This window comes from Taudactylus pleione, unplaced genomic scaffold (genome assembly GCF_031769625.1).
Source record: "Taudactylus pleione unplaced genomic scaffold, aTauple2 ptg000642l, whole genome shotgun sequence".
In the NCBI taxonomy this organism is placed as follows: Eukaryota; Metazoa; Chordata; class Amphibia; order Anura; family Myobatrachidae; genus Taudactylus; species Taudactylus pleione.
The window spans coordinates 2,739,202-2,764,759 of record NW_028285044.1 but is presented as its reverse complement, the minus strand read 5'-3'; the positions used below and the strand labels follow the sequence as shown (position 1 = coordinate 2,764,759).

General features: G+C 43.2%; 1 protein-coding gene across 2 annotated transcripts in view; it reads left to right on the top strand.

Moving 5' to 3' along the window:
• Positions 1 to 25,313, top strand: part of LOC148479004 (2-amino-3-ketobutyrate coenzyme A ligase, mitochondrial-like) — a 64,381-nt gene extending 39,068 nt beyond the window's left edge. For both annotated transcript variants that reach the window (XM_088455111.1, XM_088455112.1), the window contains exons 5-9: positions 6,260 to 6,414; positions 9,782 to 9,864; positions 15,376 to 15,547; positions 17,296 to 17,417; positions 24,169 to 25,313. In XM_088455111.1, the coding sequence (XP_088311237.1) occupies positions 6,260 to 6,414; positions 9,782 to 9,864; positions 15,376 to 15,547; positions 17,296 to 17,417; positions 24,169 to 24,320 (684 nt within the window). In that variant the 3' untranslated portion in view covers positions 24,321 to 25,313. The remainder of the gene's footprint in view (positions 1 to 6,259; positions 6,415 to 9,781; positions 9,865 to 15,375; positions 15,548 to 17,295; positions 17,418 to 24,168) is intronic.
• Positions 25,314 to 25,558: the final 245 nt, after the last annotated feature.

Here is a 25,558-nt window from a genome sequence, read left to right as displayed (position 1 = left end):
GCACTCCATGATAGGTTTGTTTGCGGCGCCATATTTGAAATGGGCGGAAACCAGCCTCTGACCCCACGCCCGCCACTGTACCCTTCTGAAATGGTAGACTGGGCAGGAGCCTCTGTGATCCAGGTCGGCTGCCATACCCGTGGTCCCCACGAGTACTGCCATACTTGGGACATGCACAAGAAACCTGTGGTATTGGAGTCACAGGTTCAAAACTCTCTTTAGCTATGATTGTACGGTCTCCATAACACATGTAGCCCTCAGATAATTAGTTTCACAATACTTCAACTTGGTGATCAAAGCTTCTTCAAATAGTAAGGTTGTAGAGCATAGGTACTCAAACTCTGTCCTCAGGACCCCAAACGGTGCATGTTTTCCAGGTCTTCTCACAGAATCGCAAGTGAAATAATTAGTTCCACTTGTGGATCTTTTAAAATGTGTCAGTGAGTAATGATTACACCTGTGCACATACTGGGTGACACGCAAAACGTGACCTGTGTGAAGTCCTGAGGACCGAGTTTGAGAACCACTGATCTAGAGCATATAGGGTCATTCCACGTCAAGTGGACCAGGAGTCACTATCTGACCATCTCCAATTTTGGTAAAAATTTTCATAAAGGCTGGCATATGTCAGACTAACTTTGGGAAAAATTAATTCACAATATGCAATGGTGTCAAAACGACGGTCTTCAAAGTGGGGGTGGGGGCAACTGTCACCAACTCTGCAGTGCACAATCAGCACGTGGGGACAATCTTCAAAATTGGTCCACTTGACATGGAATGACCTATGTAAAATAGATCCTTGTTTCTCAAACTAGTCGGGACCTCAAACAGTTCATGTTTACCAGATCAGCCGTGGATCTTTAAAATGTAACAGTTGGTGATACACATGTGCACCTGCTAGTGGTCTGGAAAATGTGATCTGTTGGGGCCCCGAGGACCGAGTTTGAGAACCACTGAAATAGACTATTAAAAGAAATTATTTACTAAAAGGAGTAAAATGCTTGGTTACAAAAAGGTAATAATAATAATAGTTGTACAATAACAATAGGCAATACATGATTTGCAATTCAAATAAGAAGGATAACTTACAGGGAATATAACATGCAGCTCCCTCCTGACTCGGTTCCATGCTAAGACAGCTCTTCTAGTTCCTACCTTAAAAGCCAGTAAAATATTTAATTTCCCTTATTGTAGGAGGCACTTGGAAGTATGCACACGTTACTTCTCATAATTTAATAGGCAAAATGATATCAAACGTTACTGTAATGGCGAGTACTTACAGTGCATACACATTCCGCATCTCCCGCCTGGTGCGATGGATTCATCATTTGAACACCTACAGTATGTTTACTATACAGTTCTATGATGTTAGAGATTTCTAGATAAAGTAGTAATAATTATTTTCATCTAAAAACAGATTAAATATTGAGATTACTTTTTGTTCTCTGCATATGGCTAGTCACACATATTGGCCCAGACCCCTGGTTGTCGGTATCCTGCTGTGCCTTAAGACAGACAGCCTATTGAAGTGCAGGCTAAATGTCTCTGGGCCTGATTCATTACAGATTGCAATAGCGATTACGCATGCAGTCTCACTGCGATAGTATGCTAATCCACTGCGATCGCTATGCCATCGCAGCACAACATAAGGACACCACTTTACCTTACACACATCGGTAATCCTTTGCAAGACTGCAAAATCATTGGTAACATTGAGTATCATCGCTACTTCACTTGCACAAGCTCTGACCTTACTCAGAAATTGCTAACCTTGTCGCACGCAGTGAGTACACAAGCTGCATACGGCATCACAGTGGATGATTTATGCACGCCCATGCAACGGCGTTGAAACACACTTGTGACGATATTGGATCAGAACCTCTATACACACCTTCCTATACTTTCTAATATCCTGCCTATACCTTCTAAGGATGACGCTAATTTGCATACGCAGTCATACGGTAAATAAAGACTTGGACCTCATCATTCCTCACTCAGTTTCAGACTGCAATGCAAATGTGTTACCTCCAGCTGTGATGCTGGGGCCATTCTGTCTGGGTGTGGGGCTAAAACCTGTTTAGGATTCAGACACATTCAATTGTGTAGATCAATGCCTGGGTTATATTACAATTGCCACAACTATACTTATCTGCATACAGGGATTCCCAATTTGTAAGTAAAGCACTCAGTTTCTGGTGCATTGTCTATTCTATTTACTTTTTCTCAAGAGGCTGTTCTTCTAGTTGCCCTTGGTAGTATATCAAAAACATTGCCATCTGTTCTTAGCTCATGAGTTGTAACTTAAAGTGACTCTGGTCGCAAAATGGTGTCTTGCAGATTCTTGTTTCTAAAATGGAGTCTAGCTGCCATTCGCAAGATGGCGTCGTGCACGATTCAATTTTAAACTGATCTTGTCTCAGCCAATTATCCAGCTTTTACACTTGACATGCCTGCGTTTCACCGCCACCCTCAGTCACCTCCCCTAAATAATCACTCTGCGATGGGTCTGCGTAGTCACTGTGATTGCAGTGGCTGGTTCATGCACTGCGATGGATGCAGAACACAACAATTGGCCGATTGCTTGCGTAATTGCAGTTGCGATCTTTGCATAGAGGGCCTGATTCAGCAATCACCCAGCACAAATGGAGGCAGGAAGTGGATGCTTAGATTTCCCTTGTACAGTGCATCTGGAAAGTAATCACAACGCTTCACTTTTTCCACATTTTGTTATGTTACAGCCTTATTCCAAAATGGAATAAATTCATTTTTGTCCTCAAAATTCTACACACCATACCCCATAATGACATCGTGTAAATGTGACTAGGACGCACCAGCAGTCTGTGCTGCTTAATTTAATATGCAACACACACTGGAGCGACCGGCACTCTGTACGATGTACAGCACAATTTGCCTTCACCCTGGACATCGCATGATTGCTGGTACACACTACCCAATTTAATGAACGACGGAACAATCACTCGTTCCAGCCTTCATTAATATGTATGGAGCTGCATGCAATGTCATGTAATTGGACGTGCAGGACGACCAACCACACGATATCGCATGCGACTGCGGGAGCGTGCAAATTGGGCATACACACTGAGCGATATGCCCGATTTGTCCTTCCTGTTTGGCCAAATCAGGCAGATATCACTCCAGTGTGTACCCAGCTTTAGTCTGAGACCCATATGTACTAAGCCTTGGAGAGAGAGAGAGAAAGTGGATGGAGATAAAATACCAACCAATCTGCTCCCAACTGTCCTTTTTCAAACACAGCCTGTAAAGTGACAGGAGCTGATTGGTTGGTATTTTATCTCCATCCATTTTATCTCCCTGCAAGGCTTAGTACATAGACCCCCTGAATCAGTATAGAAAGTGCTACAATGTAGCGGCCACTTCTCTTTTTTTTTTTTTTCATTCCAAGTTCCATGGTAGTTCATATACAGACACCAGTGCACACAAATATACAAGTGTCACGCGACTTAGACACATTTTCTGCGAAAAATGAAGCAAAAAAGACGCCCGTACTAGCAGAGTCTCTGTATGACTGCACTACCGTCATACAGTAAGCTACCAGGAACATCTACTCTACATACATCTCTGCATTATTTCATGAAGAGGCATAGACATATGTATATATAGTGTGTGTGTGTGTGTGTGTGTGTGTGTGTGTATATATATATATATATATATATATATGTGTGTGTGTGTATATATATGTTTATATATGTATGTATATATATATAATTAATTTTTCTGAGACAGCAAATCTTGTTCCCCCTGAAGTTATGACATGAACTGCTAAATTAGAATATAATACAGCCACATTGACTGTCTAGCATTACCAACAATGGGATATACCACAGAAAATTAAGACTCAAATGTACACTGCTGGCTGAGAGTGCTCACACCTAAACCAACACTAAATATATAACCCTGCCTGCATAATCTGGTTACCTAAAGTGCAGACGATCTGTGTAGCCTTAGGAATAGGCTGAAGAGACTATGGGCCTGATTCATTACAGATTGCAACAGCGTACGCAGATCGGCTGATGGTGTGTACAGCATATGCATCGCAGTGTGTGCGTCAGTTAGCATTGCGATTGCACTGTAATAATCTATGCAGATTGGAATCCATCGCAGAGCGAGTGACAAGCTGTGAGCGTTCGGGGGGTGGTGACTGGGAAGTGGTTGGAGAAACTCAGGCGCGCCTGTCCATTTCAACCATTGCGACGGTTTACGCAGCTTGAGTATTTACTGCGTGCGACGAGGTTAGCAATTTCTGAGTAAGGTCAGACCAGTTGCGTGAGGGGCCGATGTTCTTGATGTATACGCAGTACTGCAAGGTATTATAGATGTGAGATGGCAGTACTGGGCGTCTCTATTTTGGCTGTGCGACGACATTGCAATAGCATTCATTAGCATATTTTCGCAGTAGAACTGTGATCCGTAGTGAATCAGGCCCTATATAAACTGCTAAAACTATTACCACAGTTGGCAATTAAAATTGTAGGATTATAACACGCTCTGAGATGTGAGGAAGTTAACTTCTATTACAAATTGGTATCAAATGGCAATCCCAAGTGAGCATTATACGACAACCTGAGGACAGGACCCTGCGCGGTCCAGAAACGTTGCTGCTATTGCTGCTAATATGTTTTGATATTTGAATACACTTTTGGAACCAACTGCAGTGCCGCGCAAGGTGTCATTTTCTGCATACACCTACCAGGACATTTATTTCTATAGCACGAGCACGCAGTGTGTTGTCATTGATGCAGGAGAGTGCCGGATTATTTTGGAAATATTTGCAATCCCAAGATATCTATCTATGCATTTATATTCCAAAATGTTCACCTTAACCGAGACTATAGACAATGGAGGAATACTTTGAAAACTATACAATTCTATACAGAACTGGAGCCACAACTGCTATCAGAACTGTTGCAATTGAAAGGCTTATTTACGGAATTCACTGTTCTAATCACTAGGGAAATATGCTATAAACTTAATCGTTGCTGGTATATGTTATGTAAATAGAGTTGGTATAAAAGTGAAACAGGAGTAAATCTATTTTACAGAGTTGTTAGTAGTGAAGGTTAAGTGATAAAATCAGTGAGTAATGAATACACCTGTGCACCTGCTAGTTGACCTGGAAAAGGTGAACTGAGGGCAGAGTTTGAGAACCACTGATATCCATAAGTCTCCCTTTCCAAGGGTCTGAGGACCTAATATCCAACTCACAGCACAGTACTCTTTCATAAAGCCATAGCAATGTCTCAACAGGTCTGCTAGCCTGCTACCCAGGAAGTGAGAGACTGTCCATCCCTTTTATCAGCCTCTCACAGGTGGTCTGGCAATCAAGGCTGCTCATTACTTACCTGGATAATTACCACTCCGAAGTTAAGAACATGGGACATTTAGAACACTATCAACAACTTCCCCAGTGCTTTTGGAACTATATACAGTGTGTGTGTGTGTGTGATTTAATGTGTGTGTATATATATATATATATACAAGTCCAGATCACCGGCATTCACGGGTTCCACAATGTCCTGGGCCAGGTGCCCTCCACAGTCAGTCACTGCCAAACAGGACGAACTGAACATAATCTCCACAAGGCGGCACTCCATGTAAAAAACGACCAAATGTGACAAGATGCTGTCTGCAACGTTTCAGCGCCTTTTATTAGCGCTTTTTTCGAGCATAAAATACATACAAACATGTTACACTTACCAAACATATATAGAGCAGTTAGATAACATGCTGCACCGCGACATCACTTCCTGGCTCCAACCTGGAAGTCCACAGAGCCAGTAATGACGTCACATCCTCCCATTCAACGGTTACCATGGTAACCACCATGGTTACCAAATAACACAAATACAATGTGACCAAAAACACATGACATATAATTAAAAACAGTCTATCGTGCTCACTGGCCTCTAGATCAAACTAATCAGCGTAATAAACACAATGTGTAGCGAACAGATAGAATGTAATAATACGGCTGTGGACAATATAATATGAGTTTTAGCTATTACGAACATCGTGAACAGATAAATAACTGAACATACAAATTTCAACTCAAATAAGCACAAATCTATTATGCACGACCATAAAATGTCGCAATCACTATACTGCACACACCACAACGTGCTAAACGCTATAATGGTCATAACATATCAGACAGATACATGAATATTACATAAATTGCTGTTTAAATTAGATGTTTTTCATCCAACATCTTTCTCTTCAGAAACACCGGTTGCGCCTCATAGCTACAGATGGCGTCTTCTCTATGGATGGAGATATTGCCCCTCTTCGTGAGATTTGTGACCTGGCAAAGCGGTACAACGCACTGGTTTTTATAGATGAATGTCATGCAACTGGCTTTATGGGACCAAATGGACGGTGAGGAACTTAGGAGCCTATTTATCATTAAGTGTCTTCTAATATTGCCGCTTTTCCAACGTTACTTCTTTTAGTAATATTTCATCTATCAAAGAGGTTTTGCACTAAATCACCTTTCTGGCGATGTGACTTACTTAGTCCTGCATCAGCGTTATGTTTATGCAATCTTTTCATGTGTTCCTGTGTCCACATTGCGCATGTGCTAGTCAGAAAGAGAGAGGGAAGGAGTGAGACCAGCAGCCACCAGCAGAGTGGGAAGATAATCTTCCCCACTGATCCTTCTCTCCAGTAGCAGGTAAGCTGTGTACACACTGAGTGATGTATACCCAGCCGATTTGTCAGGCTAACATATTGGATCCTGGGTACACATCAGAACGAGGTAATGAATGGTATCTTGTTCCGTCCTTCATTACCTGCAATGGGGCCGCATGCGATATCGTCCGGTTGGAAATGCATCACGGCCGACTGGAAGATGTCTCATCTCGCCGCGGGAGCGCGCATATTGGCCGTACACACTCAGCGATGCAGCCGGAAATGACATATCGTGCCTACATTGTCTCAGTGTGTACCCAGCTGAAGACTGCATAACCTCATCCTTAAATGGCGTCAAGCGAGTCAGACAAGCAACAAAAAGCTGAGCATTTCTTCATTTCATTGCCCACATTACCTCCATAGTAGAACCAAAGTATACTAGAAAAGTATATATCAGGCGCCCACTACATAAATCTTGTAAAACTGCTATATAGCAGCTCTCAAAAGGGGTGTTTGGGAGCGCCCCACAAAACAAGGAATGAACAAATAAATATAGAAAAATAGAGAGCGCTTATGAATAGAAATTGTAAATATTTTAATAAAACATGAATTTTTTTTGTATTTTCTAGTACTTTTTAATGTGCTTTATTGGCCATCTTCATTGTAAGCTGTCATATGATTGATTGATATTAAAATTGGCATTTCATGTTTTATTAAAATATTTACAATTTCTATTCATAAACTCTATTTTTCTATATTTTTTTGTTACCTCCATAGTAGGCTATGGAGGTGGTATTCCTGTACGAAACCTAAGGCGCTGGTTGAAAAATTAGAGGTTTCTCCAAGAAATGCCTTTGATAACATAGAGAAATAGAAACTGGTCCTTTTTCTTGTGAAAACCCATGAAAAAAGACTTCTCTGTTGGATAAATAGATCCCTTATTTTATCAACAAATAATTGACTAAATGCATCAATATGACATGTAAAGCTTTTTTTGCACTTAATAGTAATGTACAGCTACAGCCCTCACCCCAAAGAAGAGCAATGTAGGTACACATACAGTCAGGTGCGTAAATATTGGGACATTGACAGAATTTTCATATTTTGGCCTCTATTCACCACCACAATGGCTTTGAAATAAAACAAACAAGATTTGCTTTAACTGCAGACTTTCAGATTTAATTTGAGGGTAATTACATCCAAATCAGGTGAACAGTGTAGGAATTACAATAGTTTTTATATGTGCCTCCCACTTTTTAAGGGGCCAAAAGTAATGGGACAAACTAAACAATCCTGAATCTAACTTTCACTTTTTAATACTTTGTTGCAAATCCATTGCAGGCAATTACAGCCTGAAGTCTGGAACGCATAGACATCACCAGACGCTGGGTTTCATCCCTGGTGATGCTCTGCCAGGCCTCTACTGCAAATGTCTTCAGTTCCTGCTTGTTCTTGGGGCATTTTCCCTTCAGTTTTGTCTTCATCAAGTGAAATGCATGCTCAATCGGATTCAGGTCAGGGGATTGACTTGGCCATTGCATAACATTCCACTTTTTAGCCTTAAAAACTCTTTGGTTGCTTTTGCAGTATGCTTCGGGTCATTGTCCATCTGCACTGTGAAGCGCCGTCCAATGAGTTCTGAAGCATTTGACTGAATATGAGCATATAATATTGCCTGAAACACTTCAGAATTAATTCTGCTGCTTTTGTCAGCAGTCACATCATCAATAAATACAAGGGAACCAGTTCCATTGGCAGCCATACATGCCCCCTCCATGAAGCTAAGACCACCATGCTTCACTGATGTTTTGGATCATGAGCAGTTCCTTTCCTTCTCTTCTCTTCCCATCACTCTGGTACAAGTTGATCTTTGTCTCATCTGTCCATAGGATGTTGTTCCAGAACTGTAATGGCTTTTTTAGATGTTGTTTGGCAAACTCTAATCTGGTCTTCCTGTTTTTGTGGCTCACCAATGGTTTGCATCTTGTGGTGAACCCTCTATATTCACTCTTGTGAAGTCTTCTCTTGATTGTTGACTTTGACACATATACACCTACCTCCTGGAGAGTGTTCTTGATTTGGCCAACTGTTGTGAAGGGGTTTTTCTTCACCAGGGAAATAATTCTTCTGTCATCCACCACAGTTGTTTTCCGGGGTCTTCCGGGTCTTTTGGTGTTACTGAGCTCTCCGGTGCGTTCTTTCTTTTTAAGAATGTTCCAAACAGTTGATTTGGCCACACCTAATGTTTTTGCTATCTCTGATGGGTTTGTTTTGATTTTTCAGCCTAATGATGGCTTGCTTCACGGATAGTAACAGCTCTTTGGATCTCATATTGAGAGTCGACAGCAACTGATTCCAAATGCAAATGTCACACCTAGAATTCAGACCTTTTACTTGCTTAATTGATAATGAGATAATGAGGCAATAGCCCACACCTGTCCATGAAATAGCTTTTGAGTTGATAGTCCCATTACTTTTGGCCCCTTAAAAAGTGGGAGGCACATATAGAAACCGTTGCAATTCCTACACTGTTCACCTGATTTGGATGTAATTACCCTCAAATTAAATCTGAAAGTCTGCAGTTAAAGCACATCCTGTCGGTTTCATTTCAAAGCCATTGTGGTGGTGAATAGAGGCCAAAATATGAAAATTCTGTCAATGTCCCAATATTTATGCACCTGACTGTACTGTTGATATAATATCATTACTACTGCAGTGTGAACATTTCCCTGAACTAGGGGCATGGTAGTTCATGCTGGGCCTTTTTCTGAAAATGTAAGAAACTGAAAAATTGTATAATTTTGTGAGAAAACCAGAAATATAATTTTAATACGTATGATTTATGGCGATTGTGTAGGCAGCTGGTCATTACCATGCTGCTATGATGATGGGCCTAATTTTAGGTGGAGGCCTAGGGCTGTAGCTCCATCCGCCTCCAGATGTACAAACAGAGGAATTTATTATGTCTCAAGAAGGACCAATTACAGACCTGCCCCCCCCCCCCCCACCACACATACATGCACAACTTCAAATTTACACTGAACCATTTTTCATGTGTAAGGAGGGTTGAACAAACTAATCAGTTATCTATCACTTTTTTTTTTTTTTTTTAAAGGGGCACAGATGAGCTGGCGGGGGTCATGGACCAGGTGACAATTGTGAATTCCACTCTTGGCAAAGCGTTGGGTGGAGCTGCAGGTCAGTGATAACTATACTGGGGTAACAAAGACAATTTTAAAGTGGACGTTTCCTTTCCACATAAAGGGACTGATTCTGAGTTGGACGTAAAGCAAAAACAAGCAAGTAACTTTGTACTTGTGTAAAATTATGTTGCACTGCAGGTGGGGCAGATTTAAAATTTGCAGATATTTACATGTTATAGGAGTGTCTCCAAATCACATCTAAATTGCAGTGTAAAAATAAAGCTGTTCAGCATTTGTGAGCTACATATATATAATTGTTCATTTTGTATGTATGTTTTTGATAAACTCGAACTACTGAACTGATTTTGATCAGGTTTTCACTGAAATATTCCTTGAGACCCGCCGAGTAACATAGGCTATAAACAGACACACCAATCCTTTCTTCTCAATGATGGAGGTAATTTACTGGGCTTCTTCCAGCAGCAGCTCCTCGTGTTTGTGGGGGTGGGAGGGGAAGGGGGGGGGCTTGTAGGTAATATAATAATGTGATTACTAATCTGACATAACTCAGACTGCACCTCCCGGCTCAGGATTGGGCAATAGGGCATTGTCCTCCTTCCACAGCAAGGGATTGGACACAGGGCGAATTCAGCTCCACCCCCAGTGATGGGATTGGAGGAGGTGTGTGCCTCCTTGTCTGCTGGTTCTAGTATGTATTGTCCTGTACTGTGTAGTACCCATGTATTTTCTCTGCGTGTTCTATGTTTTCTGTACTGTGTGTGCAGCAGGTGTGTTCAGTGTGTGCTCCATGTATAAAGTGAGATTCAGGAGCCCAAGAGAGGAAAGCATATTATGACTCCTGGGGTGTTACCTTGATAAATGAGTGACACACGTTACATGGCTTCAGCAATTATGACTTGTGCGTGTGAACTAATTGTGGAGCACCTATATAACGTGGTTTACTGACTATTTTATTATTACTAATGTTTATTATACAGGCCTAGCACATTACACAGTGCTCCACATACAGATGGGGACAAAAAGCTTGAGAAATGTCCCTATATGGGCACCCTGACACCACTCAGTCATTATGTCCCCCGATGCCATGACTGTGAGATGAAATTGCTTTAGTGGTGGGTGCGATCATTTCCCTCCTCGTACCCAGTGAGCCCAGATGGGAGCAACCTGCCTCCACAGCTCAACATGTCATGTGATCCCTTTCTCTCCACGTGCCAGTGAGCCAAAATAGAAGCAATCTCCCTGTCATTTAATTCAATTAATAATCACTCAGCAACGACGGGTAGGCACTGCTAGTATATATACAATCGTTTGTATGTATGTTTGCGGTAAACTCGAACTGCTGAACCGACTTTTAGTGGGTTTTCTTCCAGCAGCAGCTCCTTGTGTAATCTGAGGAGGGGGGGGTGGAGCTTGTGACTGACAGGCTCCAGAGGACCCCAGTGCAGGAGTGGAATGAAGGAGAGGGAAGGGGAGGCCACCACACTGCCTACACGGCTCTAAGCAGGCAGACTGATCTCACTGACAACAAGGTGAGAGAGTCCCCACCCACCATAATACTTTAATCGTTGATTCAGTATCATTGAATAAAATTAATAATCACTTGGCAACGACAGGTAGGCACTGCTAGTAAAAAATGTACTTGCAGCTATAATATTGCAAGATGGTTTTTCCAGATACAAAGGGCCTGATTCAGAGCCGGACGCTCTTTCAGAGCGCTCACTCTGAATCATTGCCCGCCTATTGTTTTTTTAGAGCGGGCTCCTGGCCGCTCGCATAGCTGTGGGTGACCACCCACAGCTATAGCGAGTGGCCGGGAAGATGGTCGTGATGGTCAAGACCATCGCGACCATCGGACTTGCGACGAGACCCTTGTGGTAGGGTCTCGTTGCCGCAAGTCCCAGTGGACTTCTTGCTCTTACAGAGAAAGAAGTCGTCCCACTGACATCACTTGTGATGTCAGTGGGGCCGGCCCCAGACGGTAGGCGTTCCCACGTCCCCGGCCCGCCCACCAAAGGGGGCGTGCTGTCACTCAACATCGACAGCATGCCCCCTTTGGTACGAGACCCGTAGTGACGGTTTGCCTGTCGCTATCCGGGTCTCGCGCATGTGCACGACTGAGCCGCCTCCGTCGTGCGCATGCGCACTGGGCCAACATCGACCCGCTTGCGAGCGCTCAGCACTCGCGAGCAGGTCTGAATCAGGCCCAAAGTTACTTGCTTTTTTGCTTTGCTTCCAACTCAGAATCAGACCCACAATTCTATAGGTTTGTTTAAAACGAAATATTTGGATTTGGCTAGTTACAATTGCTTCTTTGCTATTTATTTTTAATCCTTAATGGATGCACATAAACCAGTCCTGTTAGTTTCTCTGTAAGGAAGGAATAGGCTGTCAGAATGGTTAAAATAAAGTAAAAAAATAAAAATGGAATAAAACAAGCATGATAAATTAGTAGTGTTACATAAATATTTGATGTTCTCTTGAATCAGAAAATCCCATTATTTGATCACACCAATATGAAGTGGATTTCTTGTCTTCATATTGGTAGCCTGGTAATCCCCCTCTAATATTATGGTTACGCGTTGCGGACCATTACTTTTCTGTAATATGCAAAACTTGCTGTATTTGTACTGTATGTGTGCTATGGTCACTTCCGCCTTGGTTTATTCCGAGCTACTGTATATCCATTTCCTGTCTACAGGCAAGATTGTGAACAGAAAAGTAATTTACATCTATTTGTGCACTTGGTTTTAAACATTGAGACCATCCCTGAAAAGGTTGTGGATTGCTAGACAGTCAATAGATAGACACCAGAAGGTAGACAGGCAATAGGTTGACAGGTAAATGGTCGACATGGGCTTAGGTCGACCGGGTCAAAAATTCACTATAATCAAATGGTCGACACTTTTTTTTTTTTTTTAACCCAAAAGCTGGGTACACACTTACTAATGTATGTACCCAGCGATGCGACGGCCGACATATTGGGCAGTCAGTACACATTACACGATCCCGTGCCTGACCGCCTGATATGTCGGGCACCAGCTCCATTCGCCTGCCTGACGTCATTCATTAAATTGACAGATTGAGCAGCATGTACAGCGGATCTGTTGATGCGATTATATACGACTCTGCGGGAGCACACATGGACCAACACACTGGCCGATGTCGATAAAATGTCAGCCTGATCCCCCGGATCGGGCAACATATCCTCTAAATTGGACCCACCTTTACCCTTCTGCTAGTGCAGTGATTTTCAACCTTTTTCAACTCTAGGCATACTAGGCAAGATTTTAAAATTGCCAAGGCACACCATCCGGCGATGCGGTGTGCACGACCTATGCAAAAACATACACATTGGCTCTCACATAAAAAAACACACATTGGCCTTCACAGGAATAAAACACACATACAATGGCCCCAAAGATATAACACACACATACATTGGCCCCCACATAAAAAAATAACATGGGCCCCCACAGAAAAAAAATAACATAGGCAACCACAGAAAAAAAAAATAACAAGGACCCCCACAGAAACAAACAAAAAAACAACAACACATTGCTCTCCACAAAATCAAATCATACTGGCTACCACATCAAAAATAAATGTACATTTTTTTAGACTTACCTGTCTGTCATCGGCTGCAGGTTCCCATGGTGCAGAGCTGTCAGCAGTGGCTGGCTGGTCGCGGGCGGCTAGGAGGAAAGGGCTTCCTGGCCGCTGGAGGGAGAGATGTACTGGCTGGCCACGGGCGGGTGGGAGAGAAGGGGTGGCTGGTCGCGGGCGGGTAGTACTGGCTGGCCGCAGGCAGGAGTTAGTGAAGGGGTGGCTAACCGCTGGCGAAGGTGGGAATACTGCCTGGTCGCAGGCGGGAAGAAGAGAAGGACTGGCTGGCCGCGAGCGGGAGGAAAGGACTGGCTGAGACTCTGTTGGGGCGGGCAGGCAGGCAACGCGGCATGCGTGACCTGTGATGTCACGCTGCCACGTTCAGGCAGGTCACGGCCCGGGCGTGCCCCAGAGCCTCCCAGAGGAGCTCTTTAATGTGACCTGCGGCTCTAGCGCTGCAGCACACCTCACAACCGCCCGCGGCACAGCGGTTGAAAACCTCTGCGCTAGTGCCTAACCCTAATCCTAAACCTAAAAATTCTGGATAAATTTAGTTTCGGCCTTATGCACGGTCTACCTTCTGGTGTCTATCTATTAACTGTCTGTCTAGTTACATATCCCCTGAAAAAAACATCCTATTACAACCATTTTATTAATTTAAAATGTTCTACTAAAATTCTTCTGTATTAACGTCATGAGTAATCATATGTGAAGTTACCATTTATTTCATGTCATTTTTTTTATGCGTGTGTGTTTGACTGAATGAATTGGTCAAAAATGTGCTTTTTCCATGTTAAGGGCCTAATGCAGAGATGGACGCAGACACGGTTTTGCCTCTTGCCACAGTCTTATCTGCGTCTTTGTTAATACCGTACCCAATTTTTGAACAACTTAGACGCCCAATTGCAGCATCTTAAGAAAGTAAATTTCCGTCAATGTGCATATATAGACCATACCATTGGCGCATCATCGAAACTTGCACCAGCTCTATGGCAGGGGCAGTTTCACCGTCTGAGCTTGGCCTACTGTGTGACCGGCTGTGCGTCTTTCAACACCATAAAACAAAACAAAAAAACTGATCTGGAATTGGAACAATAGTAGGAAAAAAATAATAAATACTATACTCGTTGAATCAATGGCACTATACAAAGAGGTGATGATAAAGAATGTGCTGCCTGTGTGACACAAAGGTAGCTTCAACAGGAGTGGGGATGGTCCTCCCCAACATCTGATACAGTCCAGAGATGGACTTCTAGTTCCTGCCAAAGGCACAATTTTATTGTACTTGCAGCATGTTGTCCACACACAGGGTTCACACATAATGGACTCTAAATAAGAAAGGTCATACTCTACTTTTTCCCAACCATTACCTTTTCCACATTATTTTATTGTGAGTTGTTTGTTTTTTGTTATACTGCTGTGTATTGTTTGTAAAGGTTCATTTTTAACTGTTTTATACAATGGGATTTCCTATAAACTTAGATCTTTCAATACAATCCCCAGACTATTGTTTTACAAGCAAGTGTAAATATAGAGTGGAGAGCTCTGCATGACATGTAGGTAATTAATAATAATTTAAAGGATAATTGTTGCCCATGTGGTATGCTTTTATTTCAGCAAGCTATAAAAGTCCACCCCGTACTGTCACATCACGCCCAAAACTGTCTTCTCAAACTCTCCCTTCCTGCAACCTAACCCTTACCCTCCTCCTAATGCCTAACCCTCACCTTGTGCCTAACCCTAATTGTCATCACCGGAATGTTTCGGGATTCTGCCTGTCGTCGATGCCGCTGTTGGTATTCTGACCATTGGCATCCTGACAGTCTGGATCCCGTACCCAACCCTTGTCCAAAATGCTACCATGTGGTTGCCTAATATATTATAAGACTTTCACCTATTATCTGCTACTCTTAAACAGAATACGTGTCCCATATCCTTGTAGGTGGATACACAACAGGCCCAAAGCCTTTGATTGATCTGCTGCGGCAACGCTCCCGACCTTACCTGTTCTCCAACGCGCTTCCGCCAGCTGTGGTTGGCAGCTCCTCCAAAGCTCTTGACCTCTTGTTGGAAAGCAATAAAATTGCACAGTCGATGGCTGCTAAGACGTCACGGTGAGAATTTGGTACTTGGTAAATCATGACTAGAAAATCCTCCAATTAATAATAATGCTGATTCTCAGGTGTTGTAGAGAAGCTGAGTAAGAAGCCAGTCACCCCTTACACTTCTGCAGTGAACATTCTCCTCACTAGTGCCAATGCTGGTTTTTGCTAAGTTGGAGTTTGAAAAAGAAAAATCCGTTACAATTGTTACAAAAGAATATCAGTTCAATAGATATACATGGAATATGCTGATATTGGTGAAGAATACACTATCTGAAATTGATCAGGACAATGGAGTTGAAACATTGTGTATCAATTTGTATTTGAAGTACAAGAAGTTGTTACAATAACATCTTACAACTGCACATTGAGTAAAATCAGCTGAATCCTCTGTTGAAATCTAATAACAAGGACACAATTGCAGATATTTATTTATTTCATGTCCACTGTGGTAACATCAATTGTATGCTTTTGAGATTCAAGTAGTTTTTAGGATGTCTCTTTTAATACGTGGTACGTATTTATTGTTTGAGGTAAATTGTGTATCATTAAATAATATATTGCTGGCTGACATTGGGTTGATGTTAAAATATTAATTGTTTTATATTTTTTTAGCAGGGGTTATTTAATATCATTACATTTATATTTAAATCACTTTGCTGTTATCAGCGCTCTCTTTCTTTACTTTATTTCTATGTACTAGATCAGGAGGTTGTGAGTAGATCTCCTATACAGAGAGCTGCAGATTTAGCACATATTGTTTTTTTCAATTGTGGTTTTTATTAAGATTAGCGCCAGGTTATTCTGTTTTTGTTTTTCTACTTTTGTATAAAAGCACTTTTTGTACATGCTCAGCACTCGCCTTTTGTTTGTTCACAGAACAAATACCCATTCAGTTTACATAAGGGGGTCACATATATAACACAGGGGTAAAAGGCCATTTGTTAGGTTCTTTATTCTTGGAAAGGCGGAAAGTGGAACAAAGATGTACAGTAATGGTGTGTTTGCATTATTTCAAATTGAGGCAGACCCACACAGGGCCATAACTAGGGGTGTGTGAGCAGTGCCGTAGCTCAGGGCCCTGGGGACGGCACCATCACTGCCTCACGGCTCCTGCATGTGGCTCGCAGGGCGCTCCAGGCAGGCACTTGCACCTTGTGGAGATGCCCTGAGCATCCTTAGTTGGAGACACCGCCCCCTAGGTATGACGTCATGACATCATGGATATAGAAGGCAGGGCCGGGACTCGCATAGAAACACCAATATTCCTATCCTATCAGTAGCCTGTATCAATGGAGTGTATTGGAAGGTTGGTATAAATACACACTGATAATGATGGTAGCTGCAGCTTCTGGTTGCCTGATTGCGGTTTCATCTCCAAAGCTGTCTTGATTGAATGTACCTATATCATATGATTACTTTCAAACCTTTTTTTTTTTTTTTCTTTCATTTATACATGAGAAGAAAGATTACACTTGCTTTATTAAAACAGCAAATGCGTTTTTGCCTCTCAAAACATATGGTAAATATTTTTTGTGTATCTGGGTGTAAGTACGCTTGACATATGCCAATGGTGCAGTGCTGGATGCACCTTCAGATTCTTCTATGTGGGCATTAATACAGTGTTTCTTTACACAACATCTTAGAGTTTATTCTTCTGCATATTCACCCAGCTCAGCATGAGCCCCTTTGTGATTATTTATATATTCAGCAGTACACTATTATTTCTGCATGTAATGGCAAGTAACTGATGTTGTCAGGTTTCGCAAAAAGATGGCAGCTGCAGGCTTCACCATTGGCGGGAATGATCACCCAATCTGTCCTGTGATGCTTGGAGATGCCCGACTGGCTACAACAATGGCAGAGGATATGTTGGAGAGGGGTATGTACTATTGGAAGGATGTTATAAAAATAAGACCATGGATAAGTATGTACTGATGCCTTTATGTTGTATTTTTGTTTGTTTTTTCTCTCCTTTGCAATACTTTCTATTTATTTCTTCCACCTCCAAGAGCGAAATCATTTTGAGAAGCTTTTGTATAAAATGTTACACTTGTAAGTAGTGCCAAAGTTCCACATCCACCAGATTGCTTCCCCTGAAGGGTAGGGAAAGGGACACATTGCATCAGTCCCCGCCAGCTGACCTAGACAGAGCATGTGTGATGCGTGCCATTGTATTAGTGTGAGCGTAGGCCTGGAAAGAAGTCAGTAGTAGAGGAGAAATGTGAGTGGTGTAGGCAAGAGAAACAGATGTTTGAGGTCCTATGTAGCCACTAGCACTACTACAGAGCCACCTACAGCGCCCATAGAATGCTGCAGGCAGTACTATACTTACCGGCGCCATTGGCGGTGTAAGTAGCCCTGTTGTCTAGCAAGTGGCCTCGCCTCTGAGGTATGATGGAATGTCATCACGGGTGTAAGGGGCAGGGTTGGCACAGGGTGCAGTGCTGGCTTATTACGGCTCGGAGCTGTAGACCCACTCGGTAGTTGTGCCTGTAAAGTATGTGGTGGTTGTTTTGTTTTTGTAGAAGACAAATTTTAAAGTCTCATATCATCTTCCGAAGAGATTTAAAGAAACAAGGTGGGATATGAGTAGGCAAAGCCTGTAATAAAAAAAGAATCTTGGGCAGAGTTCATTTTCATTATGCTATTACTACTTAGACACAATATTCTCATATAGGGTAGTCACTATAAGTCAGACTCTATTTCATTCAAAATTTAGTTTAACAAAATGCTAATTATCGTGAGTAAGACATATATGCCAGACAAATGGAAAGGCACAGTGCAACCCATTTTAGTGTGCAGTGAGGCGTTCATATTCAGTGCTATAGACTTGGCATAATTGATTTTAAAGTGGGACAGTTGCAAATCTCTAAAATGTAGCATAAAGACAGGGAAGGAATCTAGTAGCATTGGTCATTTATAGATGGGCTGTATGTGGATGATTTCCTAACTTATGTTCGGATGATCCAACCCATACCCCACCAATATCTGGGTTCTTCTTACCCTAGTGTGGATCTCCATACAAAGTATAAAGAACAGATGGGACAATCCTGTGCAGTGCCATTGGAAATTGTACACTGCAGTCGTACCAAACAGCCCAGCGCACCAGGTCCCGTGCGACACTGCTTGTGCCGAGCGTGTTTTTTGCTCGAACATGCATTTTAGTTGCAATTGGAGGTGACAACCCGCTTCACGAGACTGCACTGATTTATTTAATCATCCGATTGCCACTAAGATGCATTTTCAGGTGAAAAAGTCGCTTGCCACAAACTGTCTCCGTTTATACTGTTCTTGATGATCAATGATAGCAGAAAACCAGTTGATCACCAAAGGTTTGAGAAGGGACACATGGAATATAGAGCATAGAAGGAAGTTATGACCTGAAAGCTACAGGATTGATAGTTTGCAGGATTTGGAATGGACCAATGATCTTGGCAAAACCGCTTTTAATCGAAAATGTAATTTGTAGAGCCAAACTTTTTTAGACTTTAAAATAGAAACTTTTCTTATCACTGAAGAACTTGTAGCAAAATGAGGCTTTCAGTGAATTATTTTTAGCCTTGTTCCAAATATTAAACAATTTTTGACTGCATCATGAATAGCCAGGAGATGTATGGATGTACAGGTGGGGAAACTCAGGTAGGACAGAATGAAACTCCTACTGTAGAAAGAAAGGAGAAAATACCAGAGTATTAGTGGAAGAGATTATTATGGATAAACTCAGACCAGGGAAACTAGGCTACACAATCATCTTTGTTGGCAGATGCATATATTCTAAAGAATTTTTCTAAATCCTAATTTCTTCTTCAGGGTCCATAGGGTCCACAGAATCTACCTTGGGGTATGTAGTGGAAACGATCCATTGCACCGAACAGCTCTAGCTTTGTAGTTCCCAGCGCGCGCATCAGTCCTCCTCCCTCTATACCCCGCCCCCACTCACAGGCATTATTTTTTTGTTTGGTGCGCGGCAAGTATCCAGACGCACCTTTTACACAACGGGACTGCCTAGGCAGTCCCAGGCTTTTTTATTTTATGATTTACTTTTTGAACTACCGAGTTTAGCAGTACCAGGTGCCGGTAAAGACTCGGGTACTGCGACTCCTACTACCTCTGGAAGGTACTATACCTGATGCTACCAGAGAACAGCAGTCAGATGCGAGAAGCAGCTGTGTATATGGGGGGAAGCGGTCATTGACGCAGGTATTTTGGCTTCGAGAGTCTCGGCAACTTCGGTTACAGCCCGAAGATCACTTTGGCTAAAGACCTTGAAGGCGGATGCAGGATCCAAGAAGGCTCTTGAATCTTTGCCCTTTTGCGGGGAAGGTACTGTTTGGACCAGAGTTAAATGACGTAATGAATTCTCTGGCAACACTGAAGTCAGCTGAATTGCCATCCACGATTACCCCTAAATTTAGGCAGTCGGCAGCTCGGTCTTTTTGTCCACAGAGTAGGGCGAAGGGTCAGTCCTCCTGTAGACAGTCATGCCCGCAGGATATGTCGGCCAAAGAGATCTTGGTCAAGCAAACGTCATGCCTCCAAGCCAGATAGTAAGTCTACTGGATGATCTGATGGGACGGGCCTCCCCCTGGGGGGGTCTCAGGGTTGGAGGCCAACTTTTACAGTTCTCCTAGGCCTGGTATCGGACAACTGTAGATGCCTGGGTTCGAGAGCTGGTCTCTCTGGGTTATGCCATCACGTTCCTGAGGCATCCCCATCAGAGGTTTGTGGATGCAAAACTTCCTCTAGACCCGGTCAGGGCTTCGGCCTACCTGGAGTCTATTGGGCCCCTCCTGAAGTCAGGAGTCAGTCTCCCCGTTCCTGTGACGCAACAGGGAAGGGGTCATTTATTCAAATGTATTTTTTATTCAAAAGCCAAATGGGTCACATTGCCCTATCCTGAATCTGAAGTCTCTCAACAGGTTCATCCATGTGCCAAAATTCCGTATGGAAACCCTACAGTCAATTATGTTGGTGATGAAGCCTGGGGATTTCATGTCTCCCTGGACATACAGGATGCATATCTGCATGTTCCAAGTGCACGATCCCACCAAAGATTTTTGAGATTGGCGATAGATCAGCAACATTACCGATTTCAGGCTCTACCCTTCGGGCTGGCCACAGCTCCTCGGGTATTTACGAAGATAATGGCAGTCATGACGGCCCATCTTGGACAACAAGGAGTCTGGATACTGACGTATTTGGACGACCTGATATTAGCACAATCTCAGGAGATGTTACAATGTCATCTCCATTGTCTGCTTAAAAGAGCACGGCTTGTTAATAAATTGGAAAAAGTCCCCTTTCTCCAACCCAGCAGATGGTGCACTTGGGGGCGCTGCTGGATTCTCTGGGGCAGAGGATTCTTCTACCAGAGGACAAGATTGTGGCACTACAGTCTTGTGTGCGCAGTCTTCTCTGCAAGCAAAGAGTGTCGGTACACTTCACAATGCAGGTGCTGGGCTCCATGGTATCCACATTCGACATGGTAGCTTATGCCGAGTTCCACTCCAGGTCCCTCCAGAATTGGATTCTGGCTCATTGGGATGGTCAGGATCATCAGATTAAGGCTCAGATGATCTGCATCTTGCCAGAAGTTCGGCTCTCCCTCGCTTGGTGGCTGGAGATGACTCATTTAAACATGGGTCGACCGTTATGGGTGGCGGAAATTCTGCTATGGGCAGAATGTCATCTTCCGGCAATATTCATCCCAGGTGTTCTCAACTGGGAAGCGGACTTCCTAAGTTGCCAGGACATACACTCCGGAGAATGGGCTTGTCATCCGGATGTCTTTCAACTCCTGGTAGACAAGTGGGGAGTACCGGACGTAGACCTCATGGCATCACGTCACAATCACAAAGTCCCCAGGTACGGGTCCATAATAAGGGACCCCTCAGCTGCCTTTGTGCACGCTCTGACGATGAGATGGGACTTCAGGTTGGCATACCTGTTTCCTACAGTCTCCCTCCTCCCAAGGGTCGTCAGAAAGTTCAAGCCGGAAGGCAGCAGGATAATACGAATAGCCTCTGCCTGGCCTAGGAGGCATTGGTTCTCCAACCTGACTTGTCTATCCATATATAGTCCACTGCCTCTACGGCCGGATCGGCTGGTGCAGGGTCTCTGCCTATATGAGGATTTACCTCGATTGGCTGTTGAGTCTGCCATCCTCAAGGCCAAAGGTTTTTCGGCCTCTCTGATTCAGACGATGCTGAGGGCAAGGAAGCCTTCCTCCGCCCGCATCTATCACAGGATTTGGCATTCATTTTGTCTTTGGTATGCTCACAGAAAATATGACCCTAAGATTTTCAAGGTTGCAAGAATACTTGGTTTTCTTCAGGTGGGATTAGACTTAAGTCTTCGCCTGGCTACCTTGAGAGTTCAGGTTTCTGCATTGTCACTTTTGTTCCAATACAGAATTGTCCCTCTGCCGGATGTTGGAACATTCTTGCAGGGGGTTCTCCGGCTGCAACCTGCATTTGTCCCTCTGGTAGCACCTTGGGATTTGACTTTGATTCTCAGGGAATTGCAGATGGCTCCCTTTGAACCTCTGGATACAGTGGACGTTCGATTGGTTGCAGCGAAGACACTTTTTCTCCTCGCTGTCGCCTCGGCTTGTAGAGGTTTTGACTTGGGAGCTCTGTCATGTTTCCTCTTCATATTTGATTTTTCATCAAAATAGAGCTATCCTCCATACTAAGGCGGGTTACCTTCCAAAGGTGGTTTCCCCTTTCCATATGAATGAGGAGACTGTAGTTCTGGCCTTTCAGTCTTCAGACCGGTCTACAGGTGAAGCTTCCTTTGGATGTGTTTCAAGCACTTCGTATCTATGTGGATCGTACCAGCTCCAATCAGGAAATCGGATTCGCTCTTTGTGTTTTATATGGGTTTCACAAATGAGGCTGGCCAGCAAACAAGCAGACTTTGGCTCGCTGGCTGTGTACGACTATTTCTCATGTTTATACACAGGTTGGTCTCCCTGTCACAACCAAGGTGACAGCACATTCTACTCGATCTGTGGGACCATCATGCGTGGTTAGACATGGCGCCTCGGCTGAACAGCTTTGTAAGGCAGCCACTTGGTCTTCTGTCAATACTTTTATCAAATTCTATGCATTTGATACTTTTGCCTCCCAGGATGCTTCCTTTGGGCGGTGGATTCTCCTCTCTGCGCAGGAGCCTCCCCACCCTTAAGGGAACTGTTTTAGGAAGTCCCCAAGGTAGATTCTGTGGACCCTATGCACCCTGAAAAAGAAAATCAGAGTTATGGTGTAACATACCTTTTAGATAACTCCTTTTTTTTTTTAGGTCCATAGGGTCCACAGAGCACCCTCCGTGACGCACCTGGCCTCAGTTCGGATCTGTTCTTTTGCTTTTTTTATATCACTGATTCCCTCTTCCTATAATGAGTGTTTTTGGTGTGTGATGTACTTCCTTCTCCACTTTCAGTCTCTTGCCGTTAGGCTTGCTTACAAACTGAATGCCTGTGGCTATGGGCGGGTATATATGGAGGAGGACCGATTGCATGCTGGGAGCTACAAAGCTAGAGCTGTTTGGTGCAATGGATTGTTTCCACTACATACCCCAAGGTAGATTCTGTGGACCCTATGGACCTCGAAGAAAAGGAGTTATCTAAGGTATGTTATACCATAACTCTGATTTTAGCCATTCAGTTTGTTCATTACTGTGTATTTGTGGGGGTGGGTGGGAATGGTTTATTTTGAAACACTTTTTCACAGAGCTCTCAGAATTTACAGGTAAATTGTTGCTGAGCTCTTCGGTGCGTTCTTTCTTTTTAAGAATGTTCCAAACAGTTGATTTGGCCACATCTAATGTTTTTGCTATCTCTCTGATGGGCTTGTTTTGATTTTTCAGCCTAATGAGGGCTTGCTTCACTGATAGTGACAGCTCTTTGGATCTCATATTGAGAGTCGACAGCAACTGATTCCAAATGCAAATGTCACACCTAGAATCAACTCCAGACCTTTCACCTGCTTAATTGATAATGCAATAACGAGGGAATAGCCGACACCTGTCCATGAAATAGCTTTTGAGTTGATAGTACCATTACTTTTGGCCCCTTAAAAAGTGGGAGGCACATAGAAACCGTTGTAATTCCTACACCGTTCACCTGATTTGGATGTAATTACCCTCAAATTACATCTGAAAGTCGGCAGTTAAAGCACATCTTGTTTGTTTCATTTCAAAGCCATTGTGGTGGTGAATAGAGATCAAAATATGAAAATTCTGTCAATGCCCCAATATTTATGCACCTGACTGTGTGTGTGTGTGTATATATATATATATATATATATGTCAGTGTCATCACTTGGGGGGGTGCGGGCCGCACAAGGTGACATACCAGAGCTGCTCTGCTAATTTGTTTTCCCCCCATGGATGGTGTCACCGGTTGTGTGCCTCATTCATCCCCTTCCCCCCAGCCTGACATGCCCCCTAAATGGCACACATAAGGGGGCGTAGCCTCGTGGGCACAAGGCAGCACAAGAGAGGTTGGTAAGTGCCACACTGGGTATCAACACACCCGGGGGCGCCTCTGATATATGTAAATGTATTCACAGTTCACACTGCACTCCATTATTATAACTTATGCCCCTCACCTCCTTCTCTCCTGTTAGGTATCTATGTCATTGGATTTAGCTTCCCAGTGGTCCCTAAGGGCAAGGCTCGCATCCGTGTTCAGATTTCTGCAGCTCATAGTGATGAGAACATTGACCACTGTGTGGAGGCGTTTACAGAAGTGGGCCGTAAACATGGTGTGGTGCCTTGAGATGGAAGAAGGACCAGAGGACATGCTTGACCTTGGGAACACTAGAACCTAGCTGGTGCAATAGTGGAGTAGGGTTTCTCAAGAGCTTGAAATGACATTGAACAATGTACAAGGACAAACATTACTTGTAACAACCAAATATCTTCATAAGATAATACTACATAAAGGTTTTTTGATGCAGTGCACCTTTTATATTAAACATTTTATTGATGGCACTCTCTAATTGATGTGCTCCTGAATACTGCCTTTCTGTAGCACTATTGAATGAAAAATACACTGCAAGATACAGTGGGAGGAAAGACCATCATTTAGTATCTTTAAGACATGGTCAAAATCATGGGGGGGAAAAAAACAAAACCTAAGCATTCCGGATAATGGGGCAGATGATGGAGCTCTGGAAAGTTGTTAAAGTACCAGCCAATCAGCTCCCAAGTGTCATGTTACAGGCTGTGTTTGAAAAATGACAGTTGGGAGCTGATTGGTCGTTTATCACGCTTCACTTTATCACTTCTCAAGCCGCGTATACACTTGTAGATAGTGGAACGACCGTGCGATTACAACATCGTAATTGTACAGTCGTTAATCATCCCCTGTAGTTCCTACACTGAACGATATATCGTTCAGTGCAGGCACCCTTCTTCATCCCTGAACATGTCCAATCTGTGGTTATCGGCAGATTGACCTTCATGTTCATGCGATGATTGATGTCAGAAACGACCAGCGGGAGTGCGTAAGGGCTGGTAATTTCCGACATTAAACTGCCCGATTTATGCACAATTAAGGAGCGATTGAACGATTACGATGTTGTAATCGTTCAATCGCTCATTTATATCTACAAGTGGATACGCAGTTTCAGAGCTTCATACATCTGCCCCAATAGATCTGAAACCTAGTACTAGCAATTTGTGGTGGATATGCCTTATACTGATGTTTCTGTATTTCATGACTCATACAGCTCTCTACTCAATAAAAACATGCTCTTTTTAATACGCATACATGTCATATGATTTTGCACTTGTTAATATATTGTAATAAGATCGGGGTAGGAGTTCTCTCTCCTGGGGTAGTTGGACACCACCTAACACACAGCAGCCAGGAAAACCACACACCAGTCCAGGGTTTTCGTGCACGCTAACCAGAGCTAGTTTTTATTGTGCAGTAATAAACAAAATAATAAAATGAAATCCTAGCCCATCTCGGCACTAACTAGACAAACAAATTCTCTCCCTCAAAAATGG